Raw genomic sequence first — 24,002 nt, 5'->3', positions numbered from 1 at the left:
CTTGGAGTTTGTTACGGGTGACCAGATTTATCTTTTTTTTTTTTTGGTACTAGTGGTTCTTCCAGGACCTGAAATCACCTGGAGGAGGTAGAAACTCAAACAGAACAGCTGGGCTGAAATAAACTGATGGAACCTCAGGTGGTGTTGGATGACTAGAGATTAATCAGTGTAGGGTTTTATGTCCAGGCTAAGAGTTGGCTGGTAACAAAACAAAAGTCGTTGAAGACAATGAAAAATTTGCGGCGACCTCCAACAATGTGAAGCTACAGACACGATAAACTCAGTGTTTAGATGTTAGATTTCAAATTACAGATATTTTCAAATGTTGACTGAGTTTTTCATACTCAAATCAGTAGAAGAATCCTCTGATATAACTTCTACTTAAATGTCAAGAGTCCGTTACCCAACCAAGATGAACTCGTTTGTGTTCTAAACACTAACAACCTCTTTATTCTTATTCTTTCAAATTATTATCTCTGAAAAAGCCAATGGATTATGTACAGTAATCACAAAATGCTAATCGTGGTTCTGTATTTGCCAACAAGTTATTACTCTTTTGACCTCCTACTTGCTTGTTCTCCTCCTCCTGTCCCGCCTCCCCCAGGTGGACCAGCCTTTAACCTCCATCCAGCTTTAATTATCTGCCTCCCTCTCGTGCCTCCTCCTCTTTTATCATTCCTGGATGAAGTCTGCAATCAATTAGCATGAGGGGAGGCCCAGTAGATTCCTACTCATTTGCAATTCCTCCCATTTTAAACGCTCCTTTTATCACTGATGTCACAATGCAGGAGATTGATCGTCTATAATCTAGGCTCTGTGCTACCTGACTTTATCATCTTCTGCTCATCTAGTCAGCAGTCATCCAATATACACATCATAAGTGAAGCGACCGTCGCCGTATCCACTGAATATAGTGTTTGAATTAATTATGCGTCAAGCACACTTTATAGTCTGAGTAGCAGTGCTGCGTTCATCATTATCAGATCAATTTCAGTCTTATGTAATCGTGATACGGCACATATATTCACAATGGGATGTTGAAAGCTGTTTTCACCGACTTGACTGACATGAAAAACATCAGAAAAACAACCTTAAAACACAGATCAGACTACCGTTATTTTATGATGGGAATCATGGCATACATAGACAACCATGCAACCTCAAAAAAAAAACTATATAATTGGTTGTAATAATAAAACATTACTGTTAGATTAAGCTAAAATGAGCCCATTGTTATCTTTTTCCCTGCTAGCTAGCATGCTGACTTAATTTAAGATGTACAGTGAGATTAAGATGGAAACGGAGAACACAGCTAGTCCTAGATTAGTAGCCGAAATTAGTTTTTTGACCACATTGGGAGCAGCACAACAAGCTAGAAGCTGGATTTGATTAGAAAATATATTAAAACTGGTTTAATTATCTCTGCATGCAGCAAGTTGACATGAAATCTTGAAACAAATCGGTTGCGGTCTAGAAAAAATAAATTAGTGGATTTCTATCAAAATTAAATAATTAAACTCAAGTTTTCAAAACAGAAGATTTTAAATCTTAGTAAGCGCAGAACAATTTGCAATGTTAATCGGTCACATTGTTTAAAGCTGATAAAGCGTCTGTGTTTTTAAAGTATCTGTCAGTATCCAGCTGGAAGAGAGCAACATCCGCTTTTAGCATTTTGTTTCACTTTTTGGTGGCATTATAAATTTTAAGAAATACTTTCTACCCTTGCTGCTACATTTTGGTCTCCACCAGCTCATTAAAAACATATCAAACATATTTCTATCAGCTGTTTCCTTTCCGTTTGTTGCACGTCTGATTCTTGTGCGATGTTGTGCAGTGAAAGACTTCCGCGATTCGAGAAGTCTATCCAGAAGCCCAACATCGCTCTGCTGCTACCAGAGCCGATTGGACGTCCGAAGTTAATTTATGAGTTCATAACATGAAGTATAAGAACATTCAATAATGCTCCAAACTGCAGGGGTCACCCACCTGAGACGGAGGTTAACTGGAGATTACCCCCTCCTCTCCTCTTTATATGCAGCCTGTGTAAATATTAAAGCCATTAAATGTGAGTCCATAGCTGCATGGAAGCGTGTTTTATGGGCAGTAGCATGGGACGGCGTACGATTGGGGGGCAGGTGTTCAACTTGGGGGGTAATTACCAGGCAGCGCTGCTGCACGGTCAGTGGTCCCCTCGCACCAATCTGTCTCCTTCTGCCTCTAATGAAAAGCTTTTTAACATGCGATTGGTTTTTAATGTGGGGCGAGGGTGTGGTTTGGATGCAGTGGGGGTTGGGGTGGGGATCATGACGGGCACGTATGCGGATACCTATATGCGTTTGATTGAAGAGCTGTGTGGTGCAGGTGTGCGTAATTGCGCCGGAGCTGGGTAATGTTTTCATCAGTGTGCTTTGGCGTGTTTCTACGGGCCGTTTTTGCGGCGCCTCCTCGTCCCTGCAGAGGTGTCCGTTTGATGGATGGTGCAGATGAAGCATTTGATAACGCCAGAGAGATGAGGTCTATTAGAAATTCATAGCAGATTCATCCTCACAACGGAAATGATAATGGACATCAGGAATGCGATGGTTGTCAGTGGTGTTTTCTACCATTTACTGAGACCTTTTGCTTTAATTCAACTCCTTTTCCGCTCCTTCCTCTTTCCTCCGCGAGCATGGACGCAACATTTCTTTCATCTGAACCCTTCTATCAAATAACTTGGTAGAAATACGCTCTCATGCTGCATCAGTACAAGTTCTCTTTGAGAAAAGACTTTCGCCTTCAAAAACAATCCTTTGCCCTTTTTTTTTCCCCACGCTGATTCCTTAACTTCATGCTTTATCCGTGTTTTTCGCACTTTGACAAGAAAGTTATCATAAATGTCATTGAGCCTCTCTCTTGTCTTTTTTTCACGAGATAAAACGGTTGAAAGACGACTCGCGCCTCAAAAGTTTTAAGTATTCCTTGTGAAGTCGTCAACAGCTATCTTGTGTTGTGTTTTTTTTTGTGTGAGCGCTATAAGATAATCTAATATCTGACAAGCTTCTCGTTTTTGCTTTAAAGGGAGTCGTGTCGAACGTTTTATCTGGTCGACTGTTGGGTGACGCTCGGGTTTATCTGCGCCGTCTGACGGGCGTTGTAAACAAACATCAGCTGTTACCGTCGGTTACAGATGTTTGTGGCAGCCGTTCCAAAGACGGTTAGGCGGAATAGTCTTGTCGTACTACCTGACAAAGTTATCACAATTATTATGTATTTTCCTCCAGAGCAGTTTTCTCTGATTCTGATAGTTCCCCAAATCGCCCCAAGTGGCATGATGAAACTATCAAACTCTTTACTGATCTGATGGCTGATGTTTCGGCCCCCAGCTGTTCCAAAAACATTTAAAAGATGGACATCTCTTTAAAAAGTTCTGTGTAGCACCGTGTCTGAATTTTAAAGATGGTTTCAACCGAGGTCTCGTGAAAAGGCGACGCTGATGATGTGAAGTCAAAACCAGAATGTTTCTACGTTGAGGTCAAACATGAGGCAGGAAGTTGTTGGGTTGGTTGGTTTTCCATTCTTGCGACAGCTCTTGTCTCCGTTGTCCCCGTGTTCCCGCGTCTCATCGTTAAACTTGAGGACACAAAGTTAAATCTCTACAGCGAGACCCGAGCTGAAACAAATCGGATTTCTAACCTCTGGGCGAGGCATCGTTTTTGGGCCCGCGAGGCGGCTCTCGGCAGCCTGACAGCAGGACGTGTCCGACACCTCTCCCGACAACACGGTAAACACTCATTAAATCCGGCTCTGCCTGTGCACACAGACATATTCTGTCTGTTGATTCTGGGAGTCGGTGGACCTCATCGAGCACCCGACGCAGTCATCCACCACTGCGCCCCTCGAAGTAAGCGTCACGGCGAGCCACGTCTTTGGTTTCTGTACCTATCAAGACTATCAAGAAATCTAGCAAAGCTCAAACCCTGAGCCTGCTTCCAGGTCAAGACAAGGGTTCACTTAAATTTCTCAAGTTATAGTCGTTCGTTCTCGTCCCCAGGTTAGATTCCACCTGGCGTTACAGCTGCACCTCTGGGCGGGTGATCAAATCAAAGCCTTGATTGGGTTTGCGAGTCTAGCGTCGGTACGGCGGTTGCACCTCGCATCTGGACGCCTCGGCGCAGCGACGGGCTGTCAGGAGGCGCCGTTGAAAGTCTGGCTCTGGATCTTTGCGGCGTCTGCGGCGACGGCGCTGACGTGATGTCAGAAGTAGTGCCAACTCGACGCCGAGCCTCTGGGCCGCAGGTCTCGCTAATGAGCTCCCCTGAGTGGTTAGCAGGCTGATGGAGATGGCCCGTCCTCTCTCCTCCCCCCACACTCAGCGTGCCCAGCTCTAATTGGTGGGAGAAGAAAGGGAAACTTAAGATTTACAGGAGACAATGCTTTGGTCAAAAGAGAGGAGAGGAAATTACTTCCACCTCATCTGGATGCAAGGCTCCTCACCCCAATTAGAGTTAGCAGCACAGGTCTGAGGATTACATCCGCCAGCGTGTCCTGAGCCCGAGGTGGGGGACACGTGTGACGGGGGAGGCGCCAGGTGCACTTTTTGGGGGGATGCGCCGAACGTCTGCTGGTTTTTCACCTCATTTCCATCTCATTCTTGGCACCGAATATCACAGCACTCTTCTTCTCCTGACCTCCAAACAGCCTGAAGTCTGGAATGATGACTCCCTCTACTGGTCACATGCCTGCATAGCAAGGAAAAAGCACCCTGTTCTGGGTTTGACTGCTTCGTTACTGTTTCTGCAGAGGAGATAATGATTTTGCAAGGATCGGGTTGTTTTCTTCGATGTTCTGTGACAGATTGGAATGAGATTTTTTTTTTTCATAAGGAACAAGTAACAATCCAAGTTTTCCTGGTGTTTTTTTTTAACCATCCAGGATAATGGGATTACAAGATAGGTCCAGTTATGACATCAGCTCTGGTTGTACATTCATTATTTTTCATTCTTGAAGCTCTACAGTCTCTTTTTCTTATATATTATATATAATAATGTCACTTTGTGCACAGATATTTTCAACCAGAAAAAAAAAATCCATAAAAATAAAGTTGTCCGTGGAGTTATAATGAAAGTTTTATTTGTGTGCACAAAAGTCTGACATATTTAACCTTGAGATGCACTTAAAACTAACCACTAATTTAAAATATAGGGCAGATTAAAGAATACAAGAGGCACATTCCGCCTCTTCTTTGCAGCTGAAGATGTTAACATGAGTGTGATGAGATTTTGTAGCCCTGAGTGTCGCCTGCAGGCTTCCTATCAGGCTGAATCAAGTCATTACAGACGCCACCTGTTTGTGCCTTATGAGACAAAACCGAGGGCGAAAAAGTTCGTCTAGTGTGACATGTAGAACTCTTAACACTCGGAGGTTCATTAAATCTGAACCTTTCTTTTGTCTTCTAATTTTACTCCCTCTTTTGAAATACAATTCCCTCTCATCTCTTTCCTTTAGAAAACAAAATTGCTTAGATATTTGGATGATACGTATTAATTCAATTATAAATATAAATATCCCTCCGGTAAATAGTGATAAACATCATTTTAAAACCAGAAAGAGTTTTTCTGTAAATTTCAGATGGGTAAAGTTTCTCACGCCCTTCGTCTGGTTTGTTTGTGTCCGTCCACACATCATTAACGCCTCGCACGTCGCCCCCACCCCACCCCCCACCCCCTTGTCCAAGGCGCCGCTGATCCCTGTGATGTCACAAGCTGCCCTGTTTTCAGGGGCTTAAGGATAACGAGCAGCTTTATCTTCATTAGCATCATCACGTTATGACTGGCCTCCAGGTATTGTTGTCTTTCTCCTTCTTCGCCACCTCCTTCGCTTTTTATACCCTTCCCTGAAGCACGACAACCTGTGATTTACTGGATTTAAGAGAAGAAGAAGACAAAAGAGAGAGAGAGGTGAGCAGAGGTCAGGTGATGCCGGAAATGTTGGTCACTTTTGGGGAAGTTTTTCTCACGAGGTAAACATTAAAATACTCCTAATGAGGATCATTCATGATACCAACAACAGCTTTTCATTTAAAGTTTTCGCTGAGGCGTCAGACTTGATTTCTTCGAGGTAAACCTCGAAACGACATCCTAACGTGGATGTTTTCACGAGACGGGACCAGCTGAGAGGAGCTTTAAACCTCTGATGTGATGTTTTTAAAGTTGAACTTGAAATAAAACGGGACGCCACCTGTCCGAAGCAGCCATTAGTGGGAAATCCCATTACCAGTAATCCTCTAGTCACCAGTGGTAAGAACATAGCACCCGCTCTCCACTCTCTCCCACAGTCTGCTGGTTTTCTCCTGGCACCGCCGACCGTCGCCTCGCCACATCAGTCACTGTGGCGGCAGATCCGTCAGTGCCAAGGTTAGAAGGGGGCACGACCCCTGGCAAATTTCCAGGATATTAATGCCGCTCCATGCCAGCTGCAGGTTACAGTCGCAAGAGTAAGTCTCCTTCTCCGAGGTGTGGCTTTCCTGCGTGAGGAACGCGTTTCTCTGCACACCTGGTTGGTTTTTGTCTGGTTGGACAGTTGGAACAATGGCTAGCAGTTTTTAGCACACACTTTGTTATCAGTCGTCGTTCTGCTGTGTTGTTGATGACATCATGTTGAACTTAGTCCTTTTTCTTATGATAAAAATGACCAAAATTCTGTTTAAATAATGAGGAACTGTGTGTTTGCATGTTAGTTTTGTGTTTTTGGCGCTTGGTTTTAATTGACAGAACAACAACGAGGAGTGTTACGCTAAGCTAAGGGCTCTGTGTGACCTGGTTGACCTGCTGCTTTATTTTTAGTTCAGTTCTAGAGTCTTGATGTCCTCACAGTGTGAATGCTAATGTTAGCAAATGTAACGTCCTTACAATGGGAATGCTAATGTTAGCGGATCTAACATCCTTACAATGGGATTGCTAATGTTAAAAATTCTGACAATGTGAATGTTAGCAGCTCTAACGTCTTTGCAGTGTGAATTCTACTGTTAGCAGGTCTAACATCCTTACATCGTAAATGCTAATGGTTAGCAGGTATATAATGTAATGCTTTCTGTATTCACCGTCTCATATCATCAAATAATCAATCAATTAATCAACTTTTATTTATAAAGTTCTTAATCACATCTGTAGATATTTCAAAGCTCTTAACAGACAGAAAGCCAACAGTGTCCACCAGAACAAGCAATCGCGACGGTGGCGGGGAAAAACTCCCTCATTGAGGAAGAAACTCTGGCCAGGACCCAAGCTCTGGAGGGTGCAAACCAACTGATAGCAGTTACACATTTTGACATGCAATGTGTCCCTGCTGCTGCTTTTATTCACCTTAAAACTTCTTTGTGGTGTTGGGTCGAATGGCGACGACGGCGGGGCCTTCAACGATACAATGAGAGAGCGTCTACTTAGATTGATGCAAAACTTTACAGTCAGCACCATTTGTGCTAAAATAGCATCTTTGAAGCCCTGGAGGCGGAGTCAATCTTCTGTTTCCTGATGCTCGGGCCTTTTTAAGGAAGACGGAACCGTTTCTCAGACGCCGGATTGATCCGTGTCTGCGGCTGCGGCGTTTACCTCGTCCCTGTCGATTTACCCTTCTTTTTGTTTTTCCAACATGTCTGTGCATCTCCCGGCAATCAAACTGCGAACAGCTGATCTCATTAATTACTCCAACTCCACTCAGGGAGGAGAAAGCCAGCCGGTAAAAAACGCCCGAACGGCGTCCTCTCGGGTGTCGTGACTCCCTCCGTGACCTTGCAGCATCGCTAGAGGCGGCAAGGACTCGCAGGCCGGCCTGCATCAGGCTGGACTCCACCACGAGGGAGGGGGGGAGGCAGAGTAGAGAGAGAGAGAAAGTGTGTAGGGGAGGGGCTGGGAGAGTCATGCGGAGTGAGTGACAGAGGGGGGGGGGGGAGGACTGGGGGGGGCAGAGAGGCTCAGAGCGCAGGAGGCAGATGGGAGGAGGAGGGCGGCGAGGGCCCGTCTCTTTCTGAAGCTGGAGGTGAACGTGGAAGGATGGTCCCTCGCCTGCATCCGACCGGCGTCGGCTGCGTCCCATTCTGCTCGCCGACTCCCCCCCCCGGTAGGGCCTCTTCTCTTCTTCTGTGCTTTGATTTTTCTGAATGTCATCCACTCACACATCCCCGCTTCTAGCGTGCAAATGTGTGTGTGTTTGTCCTGTGAGAAGGGTACGTTTGCTGTTTACATCCCATCACCCAGGCGGGGTTTAGCAGAGATAACTGCAGCAGCTAACCCCCCCCACCCCCACCCATCTTCTTCCTCACCCTCCTCTTCCTCACCCATTCCCATCTCTCCCGTGTGAGTCTGATGTCACGGCGGTGGTTTGACACCCTTCAGTTCCCGCAAACGAGGGCTGAAGAGACGATCCAACTTCTTGGACTGTTTTCCTCCTGTTTTCCTCTCCCCTTTCTCTCTGTATAACTTTGACTGGGGGGGGGGGGCATCTTCTTCACCTCATCCCGGTTCCGTAATATGCTCATTTCCAAATGCATCCCTATTGATCCGTTAACCAGAGCCAAGAATAGTTGATGACATCAGTCTCCTCTCTGCTGACATAGACAACACTCCACTTCCAAAGTGTGCCATACTCCCCATTACTGCAAATGAGACTGGGGTGGGGTGGGGAGGTGGGTCATCAGCAAACTCCTCCACCCGCCTTTACGGTTCCAACCCATCATGCATATCTTAATAGAGTGTAATAGGTTTTAACAAAGCCCACATTAATTCATCAATAATGAGTTTTCGGGGCCGTAGCCCCCCAGCGAAGGATTATGTGTGACTTGTGTGATCTTAGCGGGTATAATTCCATCTCCAAGGCCAGATCTGTTTTCTGTTTTTGTTTTTTTGTTGTTTTTTTTTGCGGTTCTTGGTTTATATCCTCCGGGGCAGGATTTTCATTTTGGGTAGATTATGCAGCATTAAGCTGCTTGGTATCAGATAATTCTACAGTGATGAAATCCTCTGTGGGGATGAATTCAAACGGGCTGTTTTACACGTCCAAAAATCCCAGAGTATTTTACTTAGATACACCTTCTTGGTGATTTTTGATTCTGCATTTCCCAACTGTCAAGAAACAGGAGATTCGTTTCCTTGTTCAACAGTTTTTGAGACATTTCCTGACCTCCTCCATTCGTCCTCAGAAAAAAGCAAAAAAGGTTCGGAGCGTCAGGAAGCTGTGACAAGTGTCTGATGAGTCATCTTCCATTCTGTTTAAAAGGCTCCGCCGGACAGACGGAGGCTCGCTCTGCTGGCTCATCATTCAATATCACACCAAGGAGACTCCGGTCCGCCACTCGTGAGCGTGATGGAGTTGGATGTGGTTGAACACGAGCCAAATGCGAGGCCATGAGTCATCGATGGCATTTGTTTACATCCTCAAATGCGAGTCGTTAGTCACAACGTTTGGAGACGGGAGTTTTATGTGGTTCAGAGAATGAACAATGATGTCGCAGTCGCGTTATGAGAACTCGCTGAATGTGGGAATCGGCACAAAGTTCCTGCTGGAAACTGGAAGAAAAACCCGCTTTAAGAACTTGTGTTACGAATTGGTTTCCTGTCGCAGCTGGAAAATGACAAGCTTTGCTTGATGGTTGGAACATTTGAAACAGGCTCCATTACAAGCGGCCTCTTTGTAACCATGGGAATAATGTTAGTAAACAAAATGTGAAGGAAAAAGCGCGATACGCTCATTCCCTTTGGGTATTGTTGTGTCATTGGACCCTGATGTCACCATGATGACATCGCTTGACTCAGATCTGCCTCCTATTCCGTTTTCTTGGGAATCCTGAAATAGTGCATCTCATTGGAAGTTTTTGAGCTAGTATGGTTAAGGAAAAGTGCTCCAGAATTGGGATTCAACTCGACATTTAATCAGGATCAAGATCCACCAGGAAAAAAATGTAATCAGAAATCCGTTAACAGTCTTAGAGACAAAGAATCAAAGAAATGAGCGTTCGTACGATTTTCTCCAACATTCATCGATGGACATTATGATGAATTTAGAAATTAGATATCCTACTTACTTCCACCCTATGCCCACCCATACGATCCACATTGTGTGGTTTGGATTACGGGCTGTTTGTGCACGCCAAGCATTGGCTCATGGGTCGCTGGGATTGGTGTCAACAGGTTGCCATAAGGCCTGGTGGTAACATGTGGCAGCGAAAAGCTGTGGGGGATTATTCCGCTGGCGCTCGCTCGGCCTCCTCCGATTATAACCACAGTTGCTGTCAGCAGAAGTACCGCGCTCTGGAGATGCCGTGGACCGCCAACGTCGGCGTGTCACTTTGTTTTAGTTTAAGTTACTGTAAGGCTGAAGTTTCAGGCGGAGTCGAGTCTGCGAGACGAGGCTAGGCATTGGGTTGGAACTAGTAGAGAATATCACTGTAAAAAGCTGCACTGGTAGTTGGAATGGAATGAAATGAGTCTGTAGAGCCCGGCTAATAGCTCCCACCTTAGCAGGAAGCTAATATATTCTTTAAAACAGGAGCTCCATTTGAAATCACAGGACAGGAGCTGAGCAGTAAAAGCCAGTCACTCTCAGGGAGAGGACTTGAGTTGAGGCTGAAGGTTGAAGATGCTGGATTGCAATCGATGAGCTTGTTACGCATCATTTCCCCTCTCTCAACAACTCTCCAGTTTATATCCGAGGAAAAGAAACCGCTGCCTGAGTTTGGTTCAAATTTCTTCAGTGTTTAACTGAAATATAACCGATATCCCACCATCACAGCCTAAATCAGGGATTCCCTTACAGTTGAAAAACAAGCACGGAGGACAAAAACTCAATCCAACGGGTGTAATTCGATCTTCGTCTGGACAAAACTTCCCAACAACCATTAGAGCTACAAGCTATTTGTTTTGTCATTTCTCAAAAAGACTCTTTGGGAGATTCGTCACATCAAAACACGTGAAGAAACAATGTGCCGTTGTAGCGTGTGAAGGTAACCTCAGGTGATTACGGTAGCCTGGCAGGCTGAGTCAAGCCGTGTGGTTGGCACACACTCAGGAGACACATTCATGCCCTCAGGACACAGAAACTCCTGCGAAAAGACTTTGTGGTGAATTCTCGCATTTGGAGTCTGACTGAGATGTAGCTGGCATCTTACATACGTCCACATGTTCCATCATTGCAGAAGACTTCTGGCTGACGGGCAGTTGGTCATCTCACCTTGATAAAACACTGTTGACAGAAGTCGTTTCTAGAAAGTAAAGCAGGGAACGAAGAACCGAAATCCTCCTTCCTGTTTTCGTTTCACTGTTCACGCTCAGACTGAAGAACAACGACCCATCCTTCTTCCTCACGGCCAAAGGAAACGGCTTCTGCTGAGTTTCCACTTCGTTTGTCACTGGAATGAAAAATTGCTGAGATTTTTGGGTTCTTCCTGTACATGATTGAATTTGATCCTTTCAGTCGGGCCGTGTCAGCATATCCGAGGTCATTCAGGGTTTACTTACATTTACCGATCTGGAACATCATCGTCAAGCAAATTACAGAGACTATTTTCTTTGGAAAAGAGACACCTATCACACCCTGTTGTGTAAGAAAATATGCGTTTGTTCGTTGGTAATGTTTAGTTAAATCAACCCAGCATGTTCAAACGCTGCTCGCCATCCCCTCACAGATTCATCATGTTTTTGTGGTCTACTGGAGACGTTTCTTTTTAAGCAAAGGCTTGCCAGACGTGAGACAAGCTGGCACAAGTTGTCTACGAGGTGGACTGGAGTACAGGAGGGCCCCTCTGTTTGGAGACGTGAAGAGGAAGTTCTGGTTCAAGAGGTCAACATAGGCTGTCTCTGAAGGGGAAGTAGTGAAGGGTGGGAAGATGAATCCCTAGGGGGGGTGCGAAGGGTCAACCAGAGGTATCTAGAGCACGAGTTCTCAGTGTTGTAGAGATCAGCTTTTTTTGGTGGCTGTTTGGCCCCGGCTTGGGAACAGATCAGATTCCACTTGAACCTTCCCAAACGTAGATGTCTGGAATCGTCTGCATATATCTATGAGGTACTATACCTCGGAGGTTTCCTTGTAAAGTCAGATCCTGACAGCTCTGCCAGATGGAACTCAGAATTACTCTAATTCCAAATGCTGCCTGGACCTTCAGGACGGTTTCTGCTTCGCTGCCCGGATCAAACGGGGCAAATGCATTTGGCTCTGCAGCGATTTTAATGTTGCCAAGTGCGATTTAAGGTGGCCATTAGTAAGCCTGCATCAGCAAGTTAATGGGGAGTGTATTATGCAGATTGACTTGAACATACGGTCGGGAATAATTTTTGGAGCATGAGGGATTATGCTGAATCCAGGCATTGATCATAAATCCAGACTGCAGCATGGGTTTTATGGGTGTGGAGACTGTGTACGGTGTTTCCTGATAATCCCCAGGGGGGCGAAAGCTTCAAAGTGACTCAGGATAGGAATTGTTTTCAATCTAAAGTTCATCTTGACCCATTTGAAGTAGAACTGCAGGGTTAGACATGTCAGACATGTTAGACATAGTTGGACACGGGGATAAGAGACGTGCAACTTAACAGATCCTGTATTTCACAGCAGTTCATGGAAAATTTTATTAAATTGGTTTCAATATTAGAGTATCAAACAAAACAGAAAGTGTGTAAGAATCTCAGGGGAAGTCCAGGTTGTAAGTCTCTGCTGTTTGTCTCTGTGACTCACAATTGTAGATTACAGTTTATTATGGGGTAAATTACGCTAGTAACCATTAAAATACGCTAAGTATTAGCTCATTTAGGATTCATAAGGGTATTGAAGTCTGTCACACATGACTGAGGGTTTATTCTCATGGATACCGAGCTATATTTACCCCAAACACTATTCAACCACCTCTCAGTGGGAGTGCCCCACACTGACTTCTCTATTTCTTAATCCAGGGAGTCAGCTGACGCGCCGAGAAGGGAAACTCTGGGTGTTGTGTCGAACTTCCCGACTGTTTATGATGCAGAATGTAAAATACGGGAGGTGTTTGGAGTCACATGAATGGCAATAAATCCGATGTGACAACTGTAGGATGTAATTAGAGGAGAAAACACACAGTGTGGAGTTCCAGTTTTAGGAGGGTTCCAATCGGCAGCCAAAAATAATCCCCAATCAGCCAGTGTAATCAAGTGTGTCACCCCAGCCAGCCACTCCCTTCCCCTGACGTGACGGGCAGCCACACACTGCCGGCATTTCAGCCTGGCGGAGCTCCTCAGCGGAGGTGAAGACTCCAACAGCAGGAGGGCAGAGAAAGGCGGCCCTTATTGCAGACGCCAATATCAACAGCGGGCGGACTGAGGTGCCGCCTGTCCTTCAATAGCCTCAGTGTGAGCTCCACACCACTAGGAAAAGGGTTGGCAGAGGGAAACTGGGTGGGGAGGTGCCTGCCAGCCACAGAAACCAGACAAGGTTCACGCTCTGGAGCTCCATCAGTCAGAGGTGTGGAGGTCTGGTGCCTGTTCGGACATCTTTCAGGAATTCGCTCCAGCAGGGTTACGTCAGATTGAAGCAGGCCCGTCAGATTAGAGCTGCCAGACAAATCAAAGGTAGGTCCGTTCAACGTCAACTTCCTGTCAATGTTTGCTTGAAAGATTCAAGAGGATTTCATGGAGATGGAACTTAAATGCCCATTCTTTAAAATATAATCCTCGTCCTTTTCCTCCGTGTTGTTGTTGATAGTAGATGACCGCCGTTTATTTTTAAGTCCTGAGCCTTGCAGCAGATGATGCAAAGCCCCCTACCTCCCTGCCCGCCTCCCTCCCTGCTTGGATGAAATGCCCTTGAAAGCAGCAGGGGGAGCAGACGGATCCATAACCTGTCATGACCGCTCAGCTCGGATCACAGACTGCATAATTTTGCCCTCACAGACGGGACATCAGTCACTTTGGCGGCGGCGGCGCTGCCCACTCGGTGCCAGCTGATGAGCAATGGATGTCGGGAGGAGGGGACTTAAAGGTGAGGGAAAGGAGGTGGGGTGCAGTCACTTTAACCTTCGCCCATTCATCACCTCTCCTCACGTCTGGTCCATCAGGAAATAGCTTTACGGCATGTTCGGTATCAGCTTGACGGTTAAAAATTTGGATCAGGAGGACACGGATTCCACCGAGGTGTTGGGAATGAAAACTTGGCAGCGCTCTACCTGGAATTAAATCACATGTATACTTTATAGTTTGGCAACTCTGATCCAGACGGTTTAACGTCCAGGTAAAATACCGCTGACTCAGGTTGAGGGAATTTCAATTTATGCTCCAGAACCTCAATCCATTGGCAGGAAAGGAGATTTCACTACAACCATTAAACCACAACTGCGTCAAAACACATCTCATTTTCACTTGACTCAACATCTGTTCCTTAAACCTGAATGTTGGGTCGTGAGATGAAAATCTGGAGCTTTGTGGAGCATCTAAAGACAACAGTACAAAAGTCAAGAAATCTTTCAACTTCTTATTCGCTTCTTTCGCTTTTTGTGGGTCACGGGGGTTGCTGGAGACCATCCCAGCTGACTTATGCAATCAGAGAGTAGGAAAAGACTGCCAATAAGGAGACGAGGCTATTTGCTAATAGCTAAACAGATTGCATGCTATAAATTGGATAATAAGAGGATCATGTTGAGCTGAAATGATGGAATCTGATGTGTTGGATTTTCAGGATATGCCCTAAAGTCTGTAGTCTGTTTAGGATGAGATTCTGGTGGAGACTCTGGCCCGGTTGAGATGCGTCTCTTTTGGTGTGTTCGGATAAAAACGTCTGAATACATTTTCAATGTCGACTCCTGGTTTCATGTTAGGACCAGAGAGGAAGTCAAAATGTCATCGCTGTGATGATGAAGAGGTATTTATAGTCTGTAAGCCGTGACCCGTTTGTTCCTCCCCGCCGCAGAGCGCCGTCCTCTCCGGGTCCAGCCCCACCTCATCCTTTTCCATCCTCCTCCTCCGTGTTTGTGTTTCGTCTTCTCCTCCGTCACACGTAGCTGAAGTCTTCCTCAGATGCAGTCTGAGCACGCTCAGCCGGGCTTCCTTTCTCTGAATAAAAAAATGTTTATGAATACAAATGAATCAGCAGCTCGTCCACCAGCTCCTCGGGTCGCCGTCGCCACCGGGCTCCCCAAAACGTGCTGTGACCTCTGTGACGGCGCTGATTCTTCTCATGTTCATTCGCTAAAATCTGATTAAAGGACTTTCCAACAGGCAGAATCAGTTAGTTTAAACTCCCGGATGCGGCCGGTGATTCAGCTCGATGCTCCGTATCTGTGGAGGACATCTTAAAAATGCTTCCTGTCTTGAATCACCAGATAGCATCAGGTTAACTCTGATTGTGTGCACAGCATTCAGAGCGGAGAATAACAAACACCAAAGATTGGAATCAATGATAAAAAGTTTTAAAAAAACACAAGTACAAGTTCAACCGAGCATCTTTGAAGAGTTTATCCAGGGCATGACGGGGATTGATTTTTATTTTCTTTTGAGTCAAAAGCAGAGCGATACCTTATTGTGTCAAGCCGGGATGAAATTTCACCGGATCTGAATCTGATTTATTGCAATTTTTATCCACCGTTTCTCTCAGGAATAACAAAATTCACCAAGTTAAAACTGAACGAGGGATCAAAACACTCGGTGCGGCGAAGTTGGCCTTTAATCACCGACGTCCTGCTGCCATAATTGGATCGCGGCGTTAGCACGACTAGCTAATTTTGCTGCATTTTTACGTGCACATACGAATAGTTTTTTAAATTGGTTTATGTGGCGATGTTATTCGCATTTAATGTTATATACAGCTTGAACAGAAATAAAAATGTGATATAAACAGCTTAAAGAAAGGTTTAGACCTTGTAAACATTGTGGTTTTGTCACGTTTTCCACACTTTAGACAGGAAACAGGTGTTGGACAGTTTATGACATCATAGTGTGCCTCTAACTGAATCTTTGCACTGGAGAATGAGTCATCGTGTTTCTCGTGGATGAACTTTGACTATCCTTAAACGTGTGGAGTTATTACCGACGGCACATGAGCTCACTTTCAGTGTGTTTCAGATAATCCAGCTAAGATGCTGGTTTCTTTACCGTCTGGTTCTCGTATTTCTTGTCCCGACTCACATTTCCCAGATTTTACTCAAGTGATTACGATGATATCAAACAATCGACGAAACCATGAAAGACCCTGGACCGGCGGTCTGTTGAACCTGCCTCTTCTTCTATCTGACGTCGTTTCGGATTTAGTCTTACTACAATGCTGTGGCTTTACTGGTGTGGGTTTAGCACCCGAGTCTATAGGCAGCTCCGAAACAGGATGGAGGCAGAGTTAGAGCGAAGGATTAACGGAGATGAGCTAAATACGTACGCTGTGGTCAGAGGGGCGACCACGGTGGAGCGTAAAGGCTGAACAGACTCAATCCCTTATGTAGCATCGTAGCTCCTGATCGCACCGTGCATGCTTTATGTGATGTGTCTGCTAGTATTTAAAAGATGCACACGTGCACGGATGATGTTTCTGAAAGCAAACAAAGTGGTTTGCCTCCAAATGCACGTGCATCATGGGAGGCAGCGGTTAGTTAACTTAATCCTCCGTCTTTCCCTCTCTCTGGTGGGTATGGTAGAGGCTGAGAGGCCACGGCCCCCCCCTCCTGCCTCTGAAGGCCACACGTGGGTGGGTTCTGAGCTCAGGGATTAAGGGGTAGAAGTGGAGCCAAACAGCTTTTGCAGCCAGAGATGTAGTCAGCCCGTTGGGCCGGGGCGGGACGCGATCGCTTCAGCGTGGGAGGGTAATGCAGCTGGAGACCGGCCAGAGCACGAGGTGCAGCTTCTGCCCAGATCTTTGTTTTTGTTCAAATGAACTTATTCCCCAGTGTGTGTGTGCGTGTGTGTGCGTGTGTGTGTGTGTGTGTGTGTGTGTGTGTGTGTGTGTGTGTGTGTGTGTGTGTGTGTGTGTGTGTGTGTGTGATTCACCGCCAAGGGGTGAATCTAAACGTGCTGATATGTTGTTGGTGTGACCCGTGCAAAACATGTTTTGGTCCAAGATAATACTAAAAAATGGAAAACAGCATCCAACAGAGCACTACGAGTTGTTGTTTTGGGTTGTGTACCTACAGGTTGGGCTCATAATTAAGGTGGAGTGGGTTTTAAAAAAGAATCAGGTCAAATTTAATCCCTTTTCCAGTGTCAAGTAACACTGGAAAAGTAATGAATCACTAAAAGTCTTTCTCCTTGGATTGGGTTGGCTTCCTGCGTCCCAACACGGAGTCGTTTGCCTTGAACGTATCCCAGTGGTTTTTTTTCTTGTGCTTTGGTCTCACGCCGTTCGTCCGCAGATTATATTAATGTACCGAGATTCAGACTGCTGCAGAGTAAATATTGATTAAACAAGATGCGTTAGTCTTCCGTATTAACACATTGACTCAGTGAATACACCGTTCCCCCAGTCTTGCATCGTACATCCGTCGCTCGTCTTTGGGGAGGTTTTTGGAGTAACTGATCTGAGTCCTGTTTACACCAGAGGATTTGGTTTCACCGGTCACCACAGCTGCAAATCAGAAAGGACAGATGATCATTTTTAATTTCGTTTTTTTGCCATTTGCGTTCCGGAGTCATCTCTCGGCACAAGAGCGTCAGTAGCATCAGTATTGAAAATGCCTCCTCCTCCTCCCCCCTGCTCCTCGGTGTCATGGATCTCCCGGAGCTCCTCGTTTCTAATCAAGTGCCGCTGTTGTTTCCAGGCCTCAGCCCTGAAGCGTCTGGGGAGGTGGACGTGCAGACGCATTTGTCTCCTGCCCGGCTCGCCCAGACCGGTCAATTTACTTACCAAGCAGAGCAGAAAATGCAGTGTCTGTCAATGATGCTATTTTTATCCCTGCCGGATGAGAACCAGTCTCATGCAATATGTGAAATGGATCCCCGCGCTGGGAGTGGCGACATGTCACCCCCCTAAACACATGGGGGAGATGAAGAGATCCGGAGGAGAAGGGCAAGGTCTACGCCGGCCGGCCTGACACCTTCTGTCCACGGGCCAAGGAGCTGCAACTGATGTAGGGATTAATTCAAGGACGACAGGTTCTTGCTGTTTCCACTTTGGAGTCTAGACAGAGTGTGACAGGTGTGTCCGTAACACAAGCCCTTAAACGAGCCGGTCGAGTCGTCTGCCTTCAAACTCACCATGAAAGCACTTGGTAAGAGTTATTCGGCTATTTGAGAAGGACCAGTTGTTTAACGGATTCGCTAAGTAGCTTTTGAAAGAGCGTAGAGTTTCAGAGGATGTGCTGACATAAACTGAATTAGTTTACAGTCACCTGATGTGGAGAATCAAACTAAAGCAAACCTTTGTTAGTAGAAAATAACTTTTTCCGTTGTGTGTTTTCTTGGATCTTCATACATGTTTTTGGAAAAGATGATTGACGGAATGGTGGTTGGTTTGGTTGCAACCTCCTCTAATGATGCGACTGAATCCCTGACACCATCCCCTTGAAGTCCAACAGATAATAGAGTCCTGTAAGACTCGCCTCAGGGAGACACACACAAAGGAAAGTGTACCCTTACCTGAAATGGCAAAGACAGCACCTCCATATACAATACTTGACAGTATATATGAGTTACTGTTTAAGGATTCTTGTTACATACACTCTGATCTTCTTCTCCTTTGGGTATTTTTATGCTGTAAATGTATCCCAAAGGTCGGGAAAGGAACCTCTCCCAACCTTTGGCATGTTTGGAAAGCCTACAGCATCATTAACATAGTTCAAACGACCCAATCACAGTCGTGAAGTTTACGCCTTTACAAGTCCTACTGTTTAACTTTTGCGATCTAAACCTGTGATTACATGTAGCCCACACGGGGAGTCACCACATGTTCAAAGCCTGTGAAAATTTGTTAACAAGCCAGCAGGAAAATTTAACAATTAGCAAATTGTGATGATTATATAGAGTGGGTATTTATGTGGCTAATGGATAAATAGTTGAAATAAACGTTGGGTGTCGATGATGAAGGGTTGCAGGATGACATTTCTTACTGTGCGGATTAAACAGCAACAACAAACGGTTGAATTGGCGAACATGTCAGTTCCGACCAATTGCCTCCTGGTTCGTACTTAGTGCTCAGACTTGACAGTCGTGTCAATCTCCTTGTCTAAACTTATTAAGCAAATTATTTATGTAAATTTTTACCGCGTACATGCATTTTAAGGTGCAAAACTGTCCATAAAAGACTTGGGGAGCAAGAGATGGCCTGGTTTTCTCAAGTTCTTTGTCATTGAAAGGGTTCCACAGATTAGCCTGCTGTAGCTGCCAGTGTAATGTTTATTCGGTAAATACGAAGGCACGGTTCCAGCCGCATGCGTGAATCATTTAAAGTCTGTCACTGAGCCATGGTATGTAGCTGAGTGCCTCCTCTTCAGCATATGGCACAGATTCAGCTGTGAGCTACACCACTTCTCTCAGAACTGCTGTACAGTCTGGCAGCTCGCTGTCAAGATATAGATGAGAGGGACAAAAATAACCCAAGGTCTGATTAAAGGCAGCTGTCTCAAGCTATCCCTGTCCGCATTCAAAAAGATGCAGCTTGACTGTTAGCTGCTGCAGCTCCGCAGTCACATCTGCCGTTGATGCTAAAGGGAACCAACTGGCTTGGTCTGTATTTAGCGAGGTTGGATGTTTAAATTGGCGATCAGGTTTAAAGTAAATGCATGTTTGATTGGGCAGTTGGACGTCCAAGGTTTGTGCATCACTTGGAAATTTCTTCTTTTGGCCATACAGGGACTTGGTTTTCTGGCACTTGTTGAGATCTTTCTGAGCTCCATGGTTTGTTTCTGAATGTATCCTCAGAGAGAACAACTTTAACCCCGTCACTACCTTTCAATTGTTCTTTATTGTCAGGATCTCTCTTTAACATTTTGCCTTTATTAAATATTACAGAAAGGTCAGGGAATTTTTGCCCACATTTCTTCTATGAGAGATAATCTTTACTCCCTTTATAATTAACTATCATGATTTACTGTTATATTCTAATAATCTGCTGTACTTGACATGAACCGTTACCATATGGGAATCGTTTTCTTGTATTTACTGAGCTCTGTAATGTCCAATCAGAGAGGTATTCTACAACAGCTCTCTCTCCACTGTTACTTATTCTAGACAGTTTGATTTGAATTATTTCCCACGCTGTTTAGAGTCCTTTCAAGGCGCTGGGAGTGTTTAGTACACTCTCCATCGGTGGTTACAGTACATGATCACAAGGGCCTTACAGTCATAACAAATGTCTTCCCACACCGAGCCTATTAGTCGTGTTATCTGAGTCCTCTAGGCTGTAGGGTTGCCTTGGTTCAATAAGATCTTTGGTCCAGTTGATGCATGTCCGTTGTTTGGGTAATGATGTCATTACAAGGAAATGGATCTGCCCCTTGCTGCTCTCATTTTGGACCAAGACAGGGGAATAGGAGTGGGGGGAAATCACCATAAACATCAGCACAAAGATGGGAGGGGCTGTGAGTCAAACATTCCCCATTACCTTGGCCGTTTGTTTAAAGGATGATTCGGAGGGTTCACTGGCTGAGCAGCTGTTGCTTTCCCTGTACTACAATATCCAAAGACTTTGAAAGCGATTGAGCCATTTCAAGCTCTCTTTAGCCTTTGCTCAATAGTTGTAAAGTAGAGATTATCAAACAGTGTGTATTTCTTCCACGTGAAGCTCAAAGTTGATATCTCTCAACAGTTGTACGGAGGTGAAGCTCAAATTACTCCAGTCACTGCAGCTAAAAGTGGACATCCAGGGGTTTCCCAGGGCTTCATCTCTGCCACCCAGATTGTCTTGCTATTAATAAAGCCTGTCTGATACTATCATCGCCAGAGTCTGTTATATCCCGCTTCCATTTTTACTTCTTACTTCTTGCCCCTTCCTGTTTAAGACCCTCCTCATCTGTGGGGCACCAGTTCTCCCGCTGCCACACGACCCAGTTTCCTCTGGAGAAATTCCCTCCCTCTTCCTGCGAACGCTCCTCCTCGTAAGGCTCCGAAGGAAGGCCAGAGCCGGAGAGGTCGTCCGAGAGTGAGGCTGTGCAGTTAGGCTCTGAACGCTACATTTTACCCAGGGATGGAGCAACCGAGGGCGGGATGGTGACAGATCTGTTGTAGGGAACCATGTGGTGTCTGCAGTGTGCTTCTGACAGGAGTCAGTCCTTACTGGAGCTGGAATCAGACGGCTGGTAAGCCTCACGTTGACTATGTGCACACTGGTGCATTGTGTAGAAGTCGGAACTTCTAATACTTGTTGCTCAACATGCACTTGCGGTCCAATTTGTCTCTGAATTTGCCTCATCATGCAGATTGTACATTTTGCTAATGGTCACCCATTTGTCCAGGGAATGCCAGACTCCACTGACATCAATCGGGAAAGCATTTGTTAAACTCCAGTAGAATTGCTGTTGCTCTTTATTGGATGAATTGCCTCGATGGTCGTGGACTTTGTGCCAGAGGAGAGCTGCTGATCAAATTTACTTGCTGCTTCATTTGTGATGCCGCAAAGATTTGTGTTTCATCGATGAGTCGATGCTTGATTTTCTTGCTGAGGGGCCAAACAAGAAAATACAGCCGAGTCATTTGTTTCACCCAGTACCCTCCAAGTTAAACAAATTCCAAGACTTACTTACTTTTGAGAATTATTGAAAGAAAATTAGTGTGTGTACACACCAAAACACGGAAAAACAGAGAGAGGCAGATTTTGTGTGTGTGTGTGTGTGTGTGTGTGTGTGTGTGTGTGTGTGTGTGTGTGTGTGTGTGTGTGTGTGTGTGTGTGTGTGTGTGTGTGTGTGTGTGTGTGTGAGTGAGTGGCAGGTCGTAGTAATTAATTCATCACTTACGCTGTGAGCCACAGAGGCTCCACTCGAAGAAGCCACTCAGCGGTACAATGAGGGAGTCTCCAGGGTAGAAGTTTACAACGGAACTGTCCTCGCATCACCTGCCCTCTTCTCTGGATCCATCCATCCGCTACAGACACATCATTAAAATTCTATCAGCACGCAATTTATGCACTTCCACTGGATTCGGCAGTACTTTGTAGATTTGTGAATGCCGTAATCTACCCGCCTAAATAAAGATCCGAGGCGTAGTTCACATCTTTCTATGCTGGAGCAATTCATATAAAGGTTTACTGGTAGTGGAAGAGTTTTTAAAAGTATGCTTGGCACCTTTGGTCTAACAGCAGCTTCAGAATGGCAAAGAGTGATGAATGAAATTTATAGACGGCCTCTGTGTCAAACTTAATTTACCTGTCAAAGACATTACACCGCAGCTTCTGGAAAAACACTGTATAATGTCTCTGAAGTGACATCACTCATGTAATCTCAGCCTGAGTTGAGACTATAAATTTTTAATGGGAGGTCCTTCCTACAAATCATTGTTGTGGTGTTAAAAATAAGCTGACATTTAGTGGACATTCTTGCTGTTTCCATGTCCTTCTATACCTCCCCTGTGACAAGTAATCCCATTGGTTGCAATCTCCAGTCCTGCAATTGGTTGGAAAAGCAGCACGCTGGAACACTTTGTCATGTTGAGTGAGTGTGAAGACAGACGTGATGCTGGATTTATTCTTAGTGCATATATCTGGCATCGCATTCAAGTTGGAGACCTACAGCATCGGTTTGATTTTACAGATACCCAAACAGTTGGAATCTTTAGTCTTTTCTAACATTTGAATGTAATGTGCATCCTTTAAAGGCTTAGTTGATTAGTGATATTTGTTTGGTTGGTTGGTTGGTTGTTTGGTTGGTTGGCTGGCTGTTTGGAGCAACAGCCAGTAGATGGAACATGAGCTATGAGAGAACCCAGGAGAATTTTTTGTCAATTTAAGCCAGTCATTGATATCATCTTTTTTATTTGTTTGCAGTTAGCTGTAAATTGTCTTCTAATTTTCTTTATATAAATTATATATGAAATCCTGAACAAAGAAAGCTATGAAAATATATTGTGTGTTGTGTTTGTGTTTGTTGCTACATTAACAGGTGGACAATAACGGGGTCGTTTCTTTGAGTTCGTGTAGTTTCTGATGGACTTAACCTTGTTTTTGTCTTCACATGAGAAACCAATTGGAAGCATTTATCCTACGTACTATGACTAGTAAAGATAAAAACAGAACTCTCATCCTCTGATAAGCTAATGATACTTAATTACAACAGGGATTTTCCATTCTTATGAAGATGACTCATATTTTGTTACAGAAACAGGTTTCCACTGTTATGCTTTATTCTTAGAACCTGGATTCTAATTCCTCTTTTAGCAACCTTTCTATCCAGCGTGGCTGCGGTTTAAAATTGGATTTTTTTTTTGTATTTTAATGAGGCTGGAATAAGGCTTGACTCAGACTGTAGAGGTCTCTTTGTAAATCAATGGGTCTGAACCAAGGTCATCTCTCTTGATCCGTCTGGTCCACAGGGATTGGATCAGTAACACTTTGATTGCCAACATGACTGGATCTCTGTGCTACAGGAAGAAAAGTGCTGTCAAGGATTTTGAAAAAAGTGTTTAAAGTGTTATTTTATATTTTCAGGGAATAGTCATCCTCAAACAGCCTTACCGTTTTTTGGAGGCAGCTGTTTTCCTGTATTTAAAAGCATTGCGTGTTCTTTACTACCAGAAACATCTGGTTCAGTAAATCTAATGCAACCAACCCAGCAAATGGAAGACAAACATGCTTTTAATCTAGACTTCCTAGAGGCACTAAGACTCCTTCGAGTTGAGTGCTATATTTCAAGCATGCTAAGCCTCTCTTCCATCTAAACAAATGGACTTTTCCAATTAGACATCCTCAATTGGAGTAGAGGTATTACAGCCCACTCCATAGTATAATTAAAGGGCTGACTCTGCCTGATGAGGTTGGGTACTTTTTTCGAATCCAAACTACATCAAATATAAATGGGGAGGATAGTGAAGATGCTTGGGGCTCGCAAGGAGAAGGTTCTACCTAGGGAGAAATGAGATGACACATCCCTCGTTTACCTGACTGTGACAATA

The 24,002-nt window shown here is 44.9% G+C and overlaps 1 protein-coding gene across 7 annotated transcripts in view; it reads left to right on the top strand.

Moving 5' to 3' along the window:
- Window positions 1–24,002, top strand: part of iqsec1b (IQ motif and Sec7 domain ArfGEF 1b) — a 117,622-nt gene that overhangs the window by 75,454 nt on the left and 18,166 nt on the right. The window contains exon 1 of one of the 7 annotated variants that reach the window (XM_068314685.1): window positions 20,676–21,199. The exons of the other annotated variants lie outside the window; for them this stretch is intronic. Coding sequence (XP_068170786.1) covers window positions 21,135–21,199 — 65 coding nt within the window. The 5' untranslated portion in view covers window positions 20,676–21,134. Of the gene's footprint in view, window positions 1–20,675; window positions 21,200–24,002 lie in introns of those variants that run through there. 7 annotated transcript variants of the gene reach the window in all.

The sequence above is a fragment of the Antennarius striatus genome, chromosome 5 (genome assembly GCF_040054535.1).
Source record: "Antennarius striatus isolate MH-2024 chromosome 5, ASM4005453v1, whole genome shotgun sequence".
Classification (NCBI taxonomy): domain Eukaryota; kingdom Metazoa; phylum Chordata; class Actinopteri; order Lophiiformes; family Antennariidae; genus Antennarius; species Antennarius striatus.
This window is presented reverse-complemented; position numbering and strand designations above follow the sequence as displayed.